Here is a 13,298-nt window from a genome sequence, read left to right on the forward strand (position 1 = left end):
ATCTTGGTCTCTTCATTACTACATTATAACTTACTTCAGTTCTTCTTTCACTACCTTTTTTAACTTCAAATTCTTTTTTTAGAGAAAAAAAAGGTATTTTCCAATTTGTTAATGTGTACGAAATAGCATATGATGAAAAATATGTGCGCAAGTATTTTTAGGTAGCAAAGTTATTCATATTAATTGAATAGTGAAAAGAAACGGAATTCAGTGAATTGAGCCATCAGCAATCAGCATACCAAGGTACCTTCTCTTCCGCCCAACCAAGAACTACATGGGCAATTCAATGATATTGACAAGAGCGCCGCCTCTGATTGGAATTTACTAATTATTGTAACCAATGAAATAGATTAATAGATGCCATGTTTGACATGTTTCAATTGAATACGTTCTGTTAAGATATATTCAAATAGAATACTCTACTACTGTGTCCGTCCACATTGTTTTGTAAAGATATTCTAATTCTAATACGACTTCAAAAGAGTAGGTCTAATTGCTGGCCCTTTACATTTCTACTGTTTTCTTCTTCTTCCTTCTCCTTCTTATCAAAGATTTGGATAGGTACCTAATAAACATAAACTACTTGTAGGTAGTACTCGTAAATTCATCAAAATACTTATATGTAGGCACTTTTCAAATTATATGCATACATCACCACCATAATCATCACCACCACCAGATTCCTCTGCCGCATGGGGTTGTCATCACCTAGAGACCTAGACCCTGGACCTATCCGCAGACATTGGGGGACGTTCACACTTGCAGATTATAGTGATAGCCCCAAACTAAACGTTTTAATAATGTAGATACTGTACAAGGAAATACAAATGGATAGGCAGGTTTAGGCCGTCCAGTCTAGATCCGTAAATGTTATCTGCATGTGTGAATAGTCTTCTGACTCGACTTTGGCTACAGATGAATTTTTAGGTGGCGAAGTTTTGACTTCCCTTGAGCTGGTAGTAAATTGGGAATTTTTGGGACGGTTCTTATTCGTTGCGATTGTTTTTCTCAAAACTCTCAGTTAGGGTTTATTTTAAAACAAATACCTATTATTTTAATTGTGCTTTTTTTTTAAATTCATCAAAATACTAATCTTATATGTAGGCACTTTTCAAATTATATGCATAGTTATGTAAATATGCATATTTTGAATCCGTGTGCATTCATAACAATACACACTGCAAGGCTAAAACTAGTAGCTAAATTAGGCTCCTCTACTAATTTGCATACCCACTAAGTACCTATTGTACGTCCACTAGATTCACCCACTAACATATCCCTCTTACAATTAGCTGTAACAACATAATTAGAAGTAATGTTGGTCCGAAGCGTGAATGCATTATAATCAGCTTTGTAAAAAGAGCACTAGATCTCTCGGTGGTGTATGTATATGCTAGCTTATTTTTGTTTTGTTCTTCAGTCTCAATTCAATATAAAACACAGATTCCAAAACTTTATTCTGCAGATCTTCTCTTCTTTTCTTTAGATATTTTCTTCTTGTCCATAATTATGTACATAGGTAGGTTCATTGATGACTCTTGGTTCTACAATTTGAAGGTTTGACATTGAATTCCATCGCCTTCAGGACATGCTATCCTTTTCAGCTGAGGTTCTTTAGGACCAAGAAATCCTTTCTTTCTAGAGAGATGACCCTTTGAAACTCTTTTGACTTTCACTTTAGAAAAGAGAACCCTTTTTTATTTTTGGACAATCTCGTAACCCTAACAAACGATCTTCCAATGTGATTTTCAAATTCGGGAACGGTTTCACCCCTAAATTCTACAAACCCGGACCGATTATTTTTTGGCGCGTGTCCTTTTGACTTTTCACAATTATCATCATCGGTGACTTGGGGGACGGGGGTGCGGGGTAGTACTGTTTTGTTACGTCAGACCTTGGCAAGAAACGTGTTGATGATGTGTTCTTCAATTTGTTTAATAGTTACATTCATTAGCCTTGCTTAGTCTTCTCATTAAGTCACTAGTGTTTCTATCTATGCTTTTTTCTCATTTAGTATTCTTCTACATAGACGTCTGTTTTTGTCTGTTAGACACTCAGATTCGTTTGTTTTTCTTTGCATTGTTGTTGATGATTTTGTTATTTGCGTTACCACATACTTGATAGGCTCTTGGCAGTGTGATTATTTTGTTCATTTCCTTTTCTCATGGCGGATATGCAAATGGCGGGAAATAATGGGTTATGCATATTTTTTTCATTTAGTTTTTTCTTCATCCTTTTTTTCTACTATAATTTCATGCGCAAAGTGGACGGTGTGTGAATACAAATTGCAGCTAGGAGGCAGGAGTCAGCCTTGAGAAATGCATTAGTTCGATTCCAAGACAGGACCAATTTTTTAGTACCTTTCTTACAATTTTTTCTATTAATTTATTAGAATTTCAAATCCAGTTACCTATTTCATCCAATTCTAACTGGAATAAGCAATTTGTCTTCTAGTATTTTACTACCATTCTATTTATCTCTTTTCTTTTTCTTAGCTTAGAGTAAAGCAAAATAGAGATGTTGGAGGCAATTTCTTCGTTAGTCCACTCTCGTTATATCTCGTTATTTACTTACCTGATTTCTTATGGACTTTTTTCTGCCACTTTCTTTGAGTAGTTTGAATAGTCAATGCCATTGGAATGTCCTCTACACTGTACAGTTAACGAAGTCATTAAAAAAGATGGTCTTTTTTTCTACTCCTTGGTCTTGTTTATGGAGTGGGTCTCATTTCCGTAATGCTGCAATCCCAGTAAATACATACATATCTCTATCGTTTTCAAGTTTTTCGATATTAAAACCTTTAAACAAATGGATATTAATGATATCTATCTACCACTATTCCTGTGGACTTTTTTGAGGAAGTTTTGTGCTAGTGGTTCTCACTGGAACACTTTCAATGTCTCATCTTTATGGTCACATATGGGTTGTAAAATACCTGCTAGGTTTAATGAGACCTCATTATTGAATTGTGTATCAGTTTCTATCATGTCATGGACTTTGTCTACTATTGAACGTATTATGCCAACAAAACTTGTGTCTCTTGCTGGTTTTCCGTGATTCTTCTTGAAATGGGTGAACAATTTGCTGATTTTTTTGGAATTTGCTGATTTTTCTGGGATTTGCCGGTTTTTGGTGTAGGTACATCGATGTTTGTTATTGTTTGTGATATTTGAGCACATGATTGTGTATGTATTTACCAACCCTTTGTCCTCGCCTCCTCCTTCTCCTCCTCCCTCCATCCCCATATATCAGTCTGAAATCACTTCCTTGGCTCTCTCTCTCTCTCTCTCTCTCTCTCTGCCTATCTATCTCTATTCCTGCCTCTTTCTCCTTTACTCTTCCCTTTTCCCCTCTTCCCCTTCTTCTTCCTCCCTCCCTTCCTCCCCCTACATCTCTCTCTCTCTCTGCTTCTCTATCCTGCTCTCTCTCTCTCTCACACACATGTGGATGAGAGGTATATTTAACTGTTTTTTTCATTTGACTAATAAACATGTTTAACACGCTTACTGCCATGGCCCGTTTCTGGTCCGTTTAAACTTTTTTACTTTCTATTACTACAGTATAGCGGAGCTATACTAGTAATGAAAGTATTGCAATCGGTCCAAATTTTTACTTTCTATGAACCCTTTTGTGTGTCCCTTTTTAATACAATAGATTTCTTGCGTCATGTAGAAACTGGATCAATCCTTTTGGATCTTTGGATTGTGCAATCAGTTGTGTTTTCTCAGATACCTTGGGGGAAGCTTTGTATACATAAACTATGGATATTGAACAGAGGAAGCATCTTGAGTTAGACTTTTTTGAGGAAGTTTTGTGCTAGTGGTTCTCACTGGAACACTTTCAATGTCTCATCTTTATGGTCACATATGAGTTGTAAAATACCTGCTAGGTTTAATGAGACCTGATTATTAAATTGTGTATCAGTTTCTATCATGTCATGGACTTTGTCTACTATTGAACGTAATATGCCATCAAAACTTGTGTCTCTTGCTGGTTTTCCGTGATTCCTCTTGAAATGGGTGAACAATTTGCTGATTTTTCTGGGATTTGCTGATTTTTCTGGAATTTGCCGGTTTTTGGTGTAGGTACATCGATGTTTGTTATTGTTTGTGATATTTTAGCAGATGATTGTGTATGTATTTACCAACCCTTTGTCCTCGCCTCCTTCTCCTCCTCCTCCCTCCATCCCCATATATCAGTCTGAGATCACTTCCTTGGCTCCCTCTCTCTCTCTCTTTGCCTATCTATCTCTATTCCTGCCTCTTTCTCCTTTACTCTTCCCTTTTCCCCTCCTCCCCTCCTTCTTCCTCCCTCCCTTCCTTCCCCTACATCTCTCTCTCTGCTTCTCTATCCTGCTCTCTCTCTCTCTCTCACACACACACATGTGGATGAGAGGTATATTTAACTGTTTTTTATTGTTTCTTTTATTTTTCAATTTTTTATTTGGATTCTCCTTGAGGATCCAACCACACTTCTTCTCTCCCTCCCTCTTTCTCTCGATCATACTCTTTATCTTTCCCTAGTTCAATGTCTTTCTCACTCTTCCCTTGGTCTCTCTCTCTCTTTCTCTTTCCTCTCCCCTTCCTATTTTACTCCTGGATTTTTGCCCTGAGGCAGTCGGCGTGTTACACGATTTTCACCCAATTTTTAACCATGTGGGGCCTATATCCCCTTTGGCCCATCAGGATCACCCCCTCCCCTGCCACCCACCACCCCCTCTGGCCAACCCCTCTCTCCCTCATCTCTTACCCCCCTGCACCCCTCTCTCCCTCATCTCTCACCCCCTGCACCCCTCTCCTCCTACCTAGGGGTCATAAAAAGTAATAATTTATGTTTTTATTAGCGCTGAATTTTTATTTATTTATTTTTATTGCCCCTAGCAAGTCCTGCTGTGTTCTCTGGCTGGGTTTCTGCTTCATTTAGTTCGAAGATTTCCCGATAGATAGCGACACGGGTACTGGGTGAAGACCCTTTGAGAAAGGAGACCTTAGGGATCCATCATGGAGGGATGATTTTGAAGTGATGGTCGACCGCCCGCCCCGATTTTTTTCGAGGGGTGACACCATATTTTGCATTTGATTGAAAACGTGATGGCGCCTCTCTCTCTCTCTCTCTCTCTCTCTCTCTCTCTCTCCCCTCTCTCTGTCTATGTCTCTCTCTTATCTTGTAGTTTTCAACTGAACATCTTCTGGTGTTCATTTTTCTTTCAACATGGAGAGGTTTTTGAACATTTTTTCCTTTGATTTCTTCTTCTTCTTTTTTTTTTTCAAATTTTCCTCTATTATGGTTCACTTCGGGAATCATTATGATATGTTCAGGATATGATAACATTACACCTATACGGTTATAATTAATTATACATAGGACCTATACGACCATCCATTACCTACATTATATAATGTGGAATCAAGAGGTACATAATGTTATACGGGTTCCGTATCCTATGATGTCACCAGAATATCTCAAACCTCTGACAGAGCACCAAACAGATACGGGTTCTAGATACGACTCCAAAGTCCTATCCAACTTCTCTGTAGTACCAGAAGTAACCAAGTTTGTCATGCCAAAGCTCCAGCCATCTTAAGACCAGAGACCATACACCTATAACGGTTATAAATAATTATACATAGTAGGTACATAGGACCTATACGACCATCCATTACCTATACATTATATTATGTGGTATCAAGACTCAAGAGGTACATAATGTTATGCCGGTTCCGTATCCTATGATGTCACCAGAATATCTCAAACCTCTGACAGAGCACCAAACAGATACGGGTTCTAGATACAGCTCCAAAGTCCTATCCAACTTCTCTGTAGTACCAGAAGTAACCAAGTTTGTCATGCCAAAGCTCCAGCCATCTTAAGACCAGAGACCAATGCGTTGATCTTCTTTCAAACTGGTTTTCTGGTTTTGCATTTAGGAATGCGTTCAACGTTAAGTCGAGTTACATTTTGAGTTTAGCTTTTTCTTCTTCTTCTTCTTCTTCTTCTTCTTCTTCTTCTTCTTCTTCTCTTTTAAGGGTTTAACGTCAAAAGTAAAATGCATTTACTTTGCTGATTCATTTCGGTTTCTTGGTTTGATTGGCATTACTTTTAGTCCGGTGTTCGGTTAAGCTGATTTTGGAAATTCGAAATTAGTAGTGCTTTATTTACACTGTCAGCTTAGAACAAGTTGTTCCATTATGCTAACTGTTTACCTACTTACAAGAGTTCCTTCCCTACCTTTTGAAGTTACTATTGCGAGAATTTGCTACTCGAATAGTGATTCTGGACTCTGCCAGCCTATCTACACAATGCTGTACAGAGAGTATTTAGATATTATGTGATTTTTTTATGAAGATCTTTAGAGTCGTCATGGCGGGTATATCTGGTTTCTACTACTTCTATGCTATTAGTAGCTATTACAATACTATTTATGATAATGTAATTAAAACCCATGTTCTTCCTTCGTGTTTCCAATCCCATTCCATTATGTTAGCATTGTTATGTAGTTTACCCTTTTATAATTTCAACACTTTCACTGCTGTTTGTCGTCTTTGATACCTAAAGACACGAGTTTTACTTAGTATTTATTTCTTCTTCTATTGAGTCATTTTATTTTGTTATTACCATTATATAATATTGTGTTCAGTATAATGAAATTATTTCCATTCTTATGGTAACGATAGGTATTTTGTTTTATACTGTCATTATCACTAGTACCCTTCTTCTATTGAGTCATTTTATTTTGTTATTACCATTACATAATATTGTGTTCAGTATAATGAAATTATTTCCATTCTTATGGTAACGATAGGTATTTTGTTTTATACTGTCATTATCACTAGTACCTACCTAGATCACAAGTTATTCAAGTCCTTCATACTTGTATACGTCACTAGTTAGTTTTGATTCTTCCTTCACATTTTGCTTTGCTATATCATCTATTACTGTTTTGTTACGTCAGACCTTGGCAAGAAACGTGTTGCTGATGTGTTCTTCAATTTGTTTAATAGTTACATTCATTAGCCTTGCTTAGTCTTCTCATTAAGTCACTATCTATGCTTTTTTTTTTCATTTTGTATTCTTCTACAGAGACGTCTGTTTTTGTCTGTTAGACACTCAGATTCGTTTGTTTTTCCTTGTATTGTTGTTGATGATTTTGTTATTTGCGTTACCACATACTTGATAGGCACTTGGCAGTGTGATTATTTTGTTCATTTCCTTTTCTCATGGCGGATATGCAAATGGCGGGAAATAATAGGTTATGCATATTTTTTTTTTTTTCATTTTTTCTTCATCCTTTTTTCTTCTATGTATAATTTCATGCGCAAAGTGGACGGTGTGTGAATACAAATTGCAGCTAGGAGGCAGGAGACAGCCTTGAGAAACGCATTAGTTCGATTCCAAGACAGGACCAATTTTTTTTAGTACCTTTCTTACAATTTTTTTCTATTAATTTATTAGAATTTCAAATCCAGTTACCTATTTCATCCAATTCTAACTGGAATAAGCAATTTGTCTTCTAGTATTTTACTACCATTCTATTTATCTCTTTTCTTTTTCTTAGCTTAGAATAAAGCAAAATAGAGATGTTGGAGGCAATTTCTTCATTAGTCCACTCTCGTTATATCTCGTTATCTACTTACCTGATTTCTTATGGACTTTTTTTTTTCTGCCACTTTCTTTGAGTAGTTTGAATAGTCAATGCCATTGGAATGTCCTCTACAACTGTACAGTTAACGAAGTCATTAAAAAAGATGGTCTTTTTTTCTACTCCTTGGTTTCGGAATGCGTTCAACGTTAGTCGAGTTACATTGTGAGTTTAGCTTTTTCTTCTTCTTCTTCTTCTTTTCTTCTTCTTATTCTTTAAGGGTTTAACGTCAAAAGTAAAATGCATTTACTTTGCTGATTCATTTCGGTTCTTGGTTTGATTGGCATTACTTTTAGTCCGGTGTTCGGTTAAGCTGATTTTGGAAATTCGAAATTGATCAATCTTTTGTTTATATGGGTTCCAGTCTACGATTGACTTTGGTCAATTGTTAGTAGTGTAGATGCACGTTAGTTGGTCAATTGTTAGTAGTGTAGATGCACCTTTACATCCAATAAGAAAAGTTTAGAGCGAAAAAAATTGGCACAAAAGGGGATCCTTGGGACGGTTTCAGTCATCGATCGATGGCCGTTGACTATGTGTGGAAGGGATAGCTTAAGGGTTAGGTGGTAGAGAACGCCTCCAGCATTAACCTCGCCTTGTTGTTAGTCTCAAAAGTATATTGTATTATTAATTTATTATTATAATTTAATCGGTGTGATATTTGGTCAAGCAACTTTATCCTACCACCCTGTATGTAGGTCCTATCTCTAGGGATCCTTGTTGAGCACCTATTTGAAAGCTGACTAAGCTAAACCAATCACTACGGCTACCCACCATCAGGCCGGAGAAGCAAAATTAATAACCAACAAAATAGGAACTTTTTTAATGGGAACTTTTTTTCTGGAAAAAACTTTCACTAAATGAGCTCAGTAACTGAGCGAATACGTGAAAGGCGTCTTGTATGTCCAAGAATGCGCTCAAAATCTCCTTTGAACTTTCACTAAATGAGCTCAGTAACTGAGCGAATACGTGAAAGGCGTCTTGTATGTCCAAGAATGCGCTCAAAATCTCCTTTGGCTGAATGTGGAACGAACTTTTTGTAAATTTATTGGATAGGCAGTAAAAAAATACGAAAAGAAACTGTAAGTAGGCAGTTTTTTTGCTACTAATTAGCAGTACATAGCTCGCAGGTGCTGTTTGAGCTTTGAAATACGAAAAGAAACTGTAAGTAGGCAGTTTTTTTGCTACTAATTAGCAGTACATAGCTCGCAGGTGCTGTTTGAGCTTTGAAGTTGTTGTTTTTTCAATGCCTTCGTTGGTAACTCTGTTGGTAATGAACGAATAAATATTGTATAGAAGCTTGAGTAATTTATATTTTTATGTGTGCGTACAGCCAACTAATCTACCGGTCTGTTAAATGTACCAGTAGGTACCAATACCAACTTATATTATGTATCCTTGTATTTAGAAACCTTACCTTGTGTTTAGAAGCTGAAGTTTATAATACGACTTACGTCAAGCTAAAACTAATAAGTACATACAGGAATAGTGGTAGATAGATATCATTAATATCCATTTGTTTAAAGGTTTTAATATCGGGTACCAATACCAACTTATATTATGTATCCTTGTATTTAGAAACCTTACCTTGTGTTTAGAAGCTGAAGTTTAATAATACGGCTTACGTCAAGCTAAAACTAATAAGTACATACAGGAATAGTGGTAGATAGATATCATTAATATCCATTTGTTTAAAGGTTTTAATATCTAAAACTTCAGCTCTTTGAAGAGTGTACAAACAATTTTATTCAGACTGGAATAACAATAAAGAACTAATAGTGACCGCCAGACAATTGACAAAACTTCAGCTCTTTGAAGAATGTACAAACAATTTTATTCAGACTCGAATAACAATAAAGAACTAATAGTGACCGCCAGACAATTGAGTCTACTGTTAGAAGTTTGCCATGAAAAACTTGGCTATGGTTTTACTGACAGACTTGAATGAAGGATACAAAAACCTACCTGCCTAAAGTATTAAAATAAATAGTCGATAAACTAAAAGTAATACAATACAAAATACAGAACTTTGAGATCAATCAAATATTTACAACGTTCTTTTTACAAATTACATTGATGCTTTTGAGTTGGAGTTTACACAAGACAAAGATATTGCAATAAACAATTTCTCACAAAATGACATATTGAAAAATATCATTTCCAAAATTAAATTTGAGACATTGACAGATAAATTTGTTTTAATAAAAATAGTGTTGAAACAACATACTACGGATTCAATCTCATCATAAGTTATCAGTTGTAAATTAAACAATATTCTTGCACTGTGCAAACTTTTAGGAAATTACAAAATTATTCTAAAAAAAAGCACAATTAAAATAATAGGTATTTGTTTTAAAATAAACCCTAACTGAGAGTTTTGAGAAAAACAATCGCAACGAATAAGAAGCACAATTAAAATAATAGGTATTTGTTTTAAAATAAACCCTAACTGAGAGTTTTGAGAAAAACAATCGCAACGAATAAGAATCGTCCCAAAGATTCCCAATTTCCCACCAGCTCAAGGGATGTCAAAACTTCGGCATCTAAAAATTCATTTGTAGCCAAGCCCAGTCAGTAGGGTCATTCGCACGTACAGATAACATTTACGGATCTAGACTGCACGGCCTAAACCTGCCTATCCATTTGTATTTACTTGTACAGTATCTACATTATTAAAACGTTTAGTTTGGGGCTATCACCATGATCTGCAAGTGTGAACGTCCCCTAATGTCTGCGGATAGGTCTAGGGTCTAGGTCTCTAGGTGATGACAACCCCATGCGGCACAGGAATCTGGTGGTGGTGATGATGATGGTGGTGATGCGGCGACAAGGGATTGACGGAAGGGTTCACCGGATTGGCCACGGGCACGGGTACGACTGGAATGCTGGATGGGTAGCCGAACACAACGCCTGACAGCGTCGAGGCCGTAGGTCACTGATGATGATGCTTCAGTCCGCCATTGGTGACCGCATGCCCGATGTGGTGATGGTGATGCCCGTGGTGGCTCGTGTTGTTATTCGTGTTGCTCGTATTGTTGTTGTTACTCGCTTGAGCCGCCTGTCGCTGGGTGTTCTTCTTATTCTTCATGCGTCGGTTCTGGAACCAGATCTTCACCTGGCGTTCGGTGAGCATCAAACTCCGCGCCAGTTCCCAGCGCTTCTGTTTGGAGACGTACGCGTTGTAGAGGAATTCCTTCTCGAGTTCGAGCGTCTGGTGTTTGGAGTAGGGTTTCCGCTTTTTCCGCACCGTCACTTGGCCGGTCCATTCTATGTTCTGGAACCAGATCTTCACCTGGCGTTCGGTGAGCATCAGACTCCGCGCCAGTTCCCAACGCTTCTGTTTGGAGACGTAGGCGTTATAGAGGAATTCCTTCTCGAGTTCGAGCGTCTGGTGTTTGGAGTAGGGTTTCCGCTTTTTCCGCACCGTCACTTGGCCGGTCCATTCTAACGTGGATGAGGAGGAGTTGACGTTCATACTGGACATCCCCAGGGAACCTGAAACATGAGATGGAGAAGAGAGGGAAGTTAGTATGCGGATCAAATAGGGGAGCAAGCGGTGATGGTGAAAGTCAAAGTATGAAACGGATTGATTGGAATGGTTTGAAGAGAAACGTCTAAATAACCTTTTTTTCATTGATAGTTGAGATATTATGACTCTAGTTGGAGATGGAGAAGAGAGGGAAGTTAGTATGCGGATCATATAGGGGAGCAAGCGGTGATGGTGAAAGTCAATGTATGAAACGGATTGATTGGAATGGTTTGAAGAGAAACGTCTAAATAACCTTTTTTTCATTGATAGTTGAGATATTATGACTCTAGTTACTCTAGTACATAAAATTACTCCAGTACATAAAAGGAACGTTCACGCAAGTACCTACCTAATATGAATGAATACCACCATTATTTTAATAATGCAATCCAATAAAAGGAACGTTCACGCAAGTACCTAATATGAATGAATACCACCATTATTTTAATAATGCAATCCAAGTAAATACATATCTCTATCGTTTTCAAGTTTTTCGATATTAAAACCTTTAAACAAATGGATATTAATGATATCTATCTACCACTATTCTACATAAAAGGAACGTTCACGCAAGTACCTACCTAATATGAATGAATACCACCATTATTTTAATAATGCAATCCAAGTAAATACTTATCTCTATCGTTTTCAAGTTTTTCGATATTAAAACCTTTAAACAAATAGATATTAATGATATCTATCTACCACTATTCCTGTATGTACTTATTAGTTTTAGCTTGACGTAAACCGTATTATAAGCTTCAGCTTCTAAACACAAGGTAAGGTTTCTAAATACAAGGATACATAATATGAGTTGGTATTGGTACCTACTGGTACATTTAACAGACCGGTAGATTAGTTGGCTGTACGCACACATAAAAATATAAATTACTCAAGCTTTGAAGAGACCAAGATAAGATCGGTTCATATTAATTTATTCGCATACCAGGGAACATCAAAAAAACTACCAAGGATCCGACTGACTTTACTTCTGGTAGTTTTGAGTTATAGGTTCGGTTCGTGGTTTGGCTGAATTTTTTTTTTTTTAACTTGGTCACTCATCCAGATTCTCACTACGCTCACCGTTTCAACACAAAGTTATTTAATTGCATTTTAGGTTTCCTAACTTTCCATCAAGTTCTAAATCTGCGGAAAGCTAAATTCTGGTTAAAAAAAACATCATTTTTTAGTGGATGTGACAAATACCCAACTCAGAACAGTATACGAAAACCTTTGGCAAATCCCGTACGCTTCCGAAAAGGGTTGCTAATTTACCCAAAACCTTTAAAAATTTCCAAGTTTTAATAGCTCTCTCTACGCTAACACAAAGCGGTCTTGCTTTGAATTCCCAAACCACTTGTTGATTGTTGAGTTTGCCATAAAATTGTAGAGCTATTTTGATGAATTTACGAGTACTACCTACAAGTAGTTTATGTTTATTAGGTACCAATCCAAATCTTTGATAAGAAGGAGAAGAAGAGGAGAAGGAAGAAGAAGAAGAAAACAGTAGAAATGTAAAGGGCCAGCAATTAGACCTACTCTTTTGAAGTCGTATTAGAATTAGAATATCTTTACAAAACAATGTGTATTCTATTAGTAGAGTATTCTATTTGAATATCTTAACAGAACGTATTCAATTGAATTGAAACATGTCAAACACGGCATCTATTAATCTATTTCATTGGTTACAATAATTAGTAAATTCCAATCAGAGGCGGCGCTCTTGTCAATATCATTGAATTGTAGTTTGTTCCTTTCTCGTCTCTTATCTATCCGATTTCTTTTCAATAGATTCCTTCTTTTATATTCCTCAGAGACTTTTTGCTCATTATTTCCTTATCTGTTAGTTACTTTATCTTTTAATCTCACTTCTCTGGGACGATGTTATTTAGTTCTTGGTTGGGCGGAAGAGAAGGTCACAGAGTACCTTGGTATGATGATTGCTGATGGCTCAATTCACTGAATTCCGTTTCTTTTCACTATTCAATTAATATGCATAACTTTGCTACCTAAAAATACTTGCGCACATATTTTTCATCATATGCTATTTCGTACACATTAACAAATTGGAAAATACCTATTTTCGATGTTATTTTATCTTTTCCGTTGTTAGGTACAAACTTGAATTTT

General features: G+C 36.7%; 2 protein-coding genes across 2 annotated transcripts in view; one reads left to right on the forward strand and one right to left on the reverse strand.

The window, feature by feature from the left end:
• Window positions 1–10,553, forward strand: part of LOC103511290 (trithorax group protein osa-like) — a 50,262-nt gene extending 39,709 nt beyond the window's left edge. Inside the window, exon 4 of the mRNA XM_008476008.3 lies at window positions 10,381–10,553. Coding sequence (XP_008474230.1) covers window positions 10,381–10,553 — 173 coding nt within the window. The remainder of the gene's footprint in view (window positions 1–10,380) is intronic.
• Window positions 10,437–11,273, reverse strand: LOC103511292 (homeobox protein abdominal-B-like). The gene is made up of 2 exons (XM_017444932.2): window positions 10,932–11,273; window positions 10,437–10,754 (listed from the first exon to the last, which is right to left on the reverse strand). The coding sequence occupies exons 1-2, from the start codon at window positions 11,271–11,273 to the stop codon at window positions 10,572–10,574; spliced, it is 525 nt and encodes a 174-aa protein (XP_017300421.2). The 3' UTR covers window positions 10,437–10,571.
• Window positions 11,274–13,298: the final 2,025 nt, after the last annotated feature.

Source organism: Diaphorina citri, unplaced genomic scaffold, assembly GCF_000475195.1.
Source record: "Diaphorina citri unplaced genomic scaffold, Diaci psyllid genome assembly version 1.1 scaffold697, whole genome shotgun sequence".
Classification (NCBI taxonomy): Eukaryota; Metazoa; Arthropoda; class Insecta; order Hemiptera; family Psyllidae; genus Diaphorina; species Diaphorina citri.

What these genes read in the sequence shown, in the direction of transcription:
- LOC103511292 (XM_017444932.2), bottom strand. Translation starts at nt 11,273, where the DNA reads ATGAAAAAAAGGTTATTTAGACGTTTCTCTTCAAACCATTCCAATCAA. An exon ending in TGATGCTCACCGAACGCCAG is followed by an intron (nt 10,755 to 10,931) that starts GTGAAGATCTGG and finishes ACCGAACGCCAG; the next exon opens with GTGAAGATCTGGTTCCAGAA.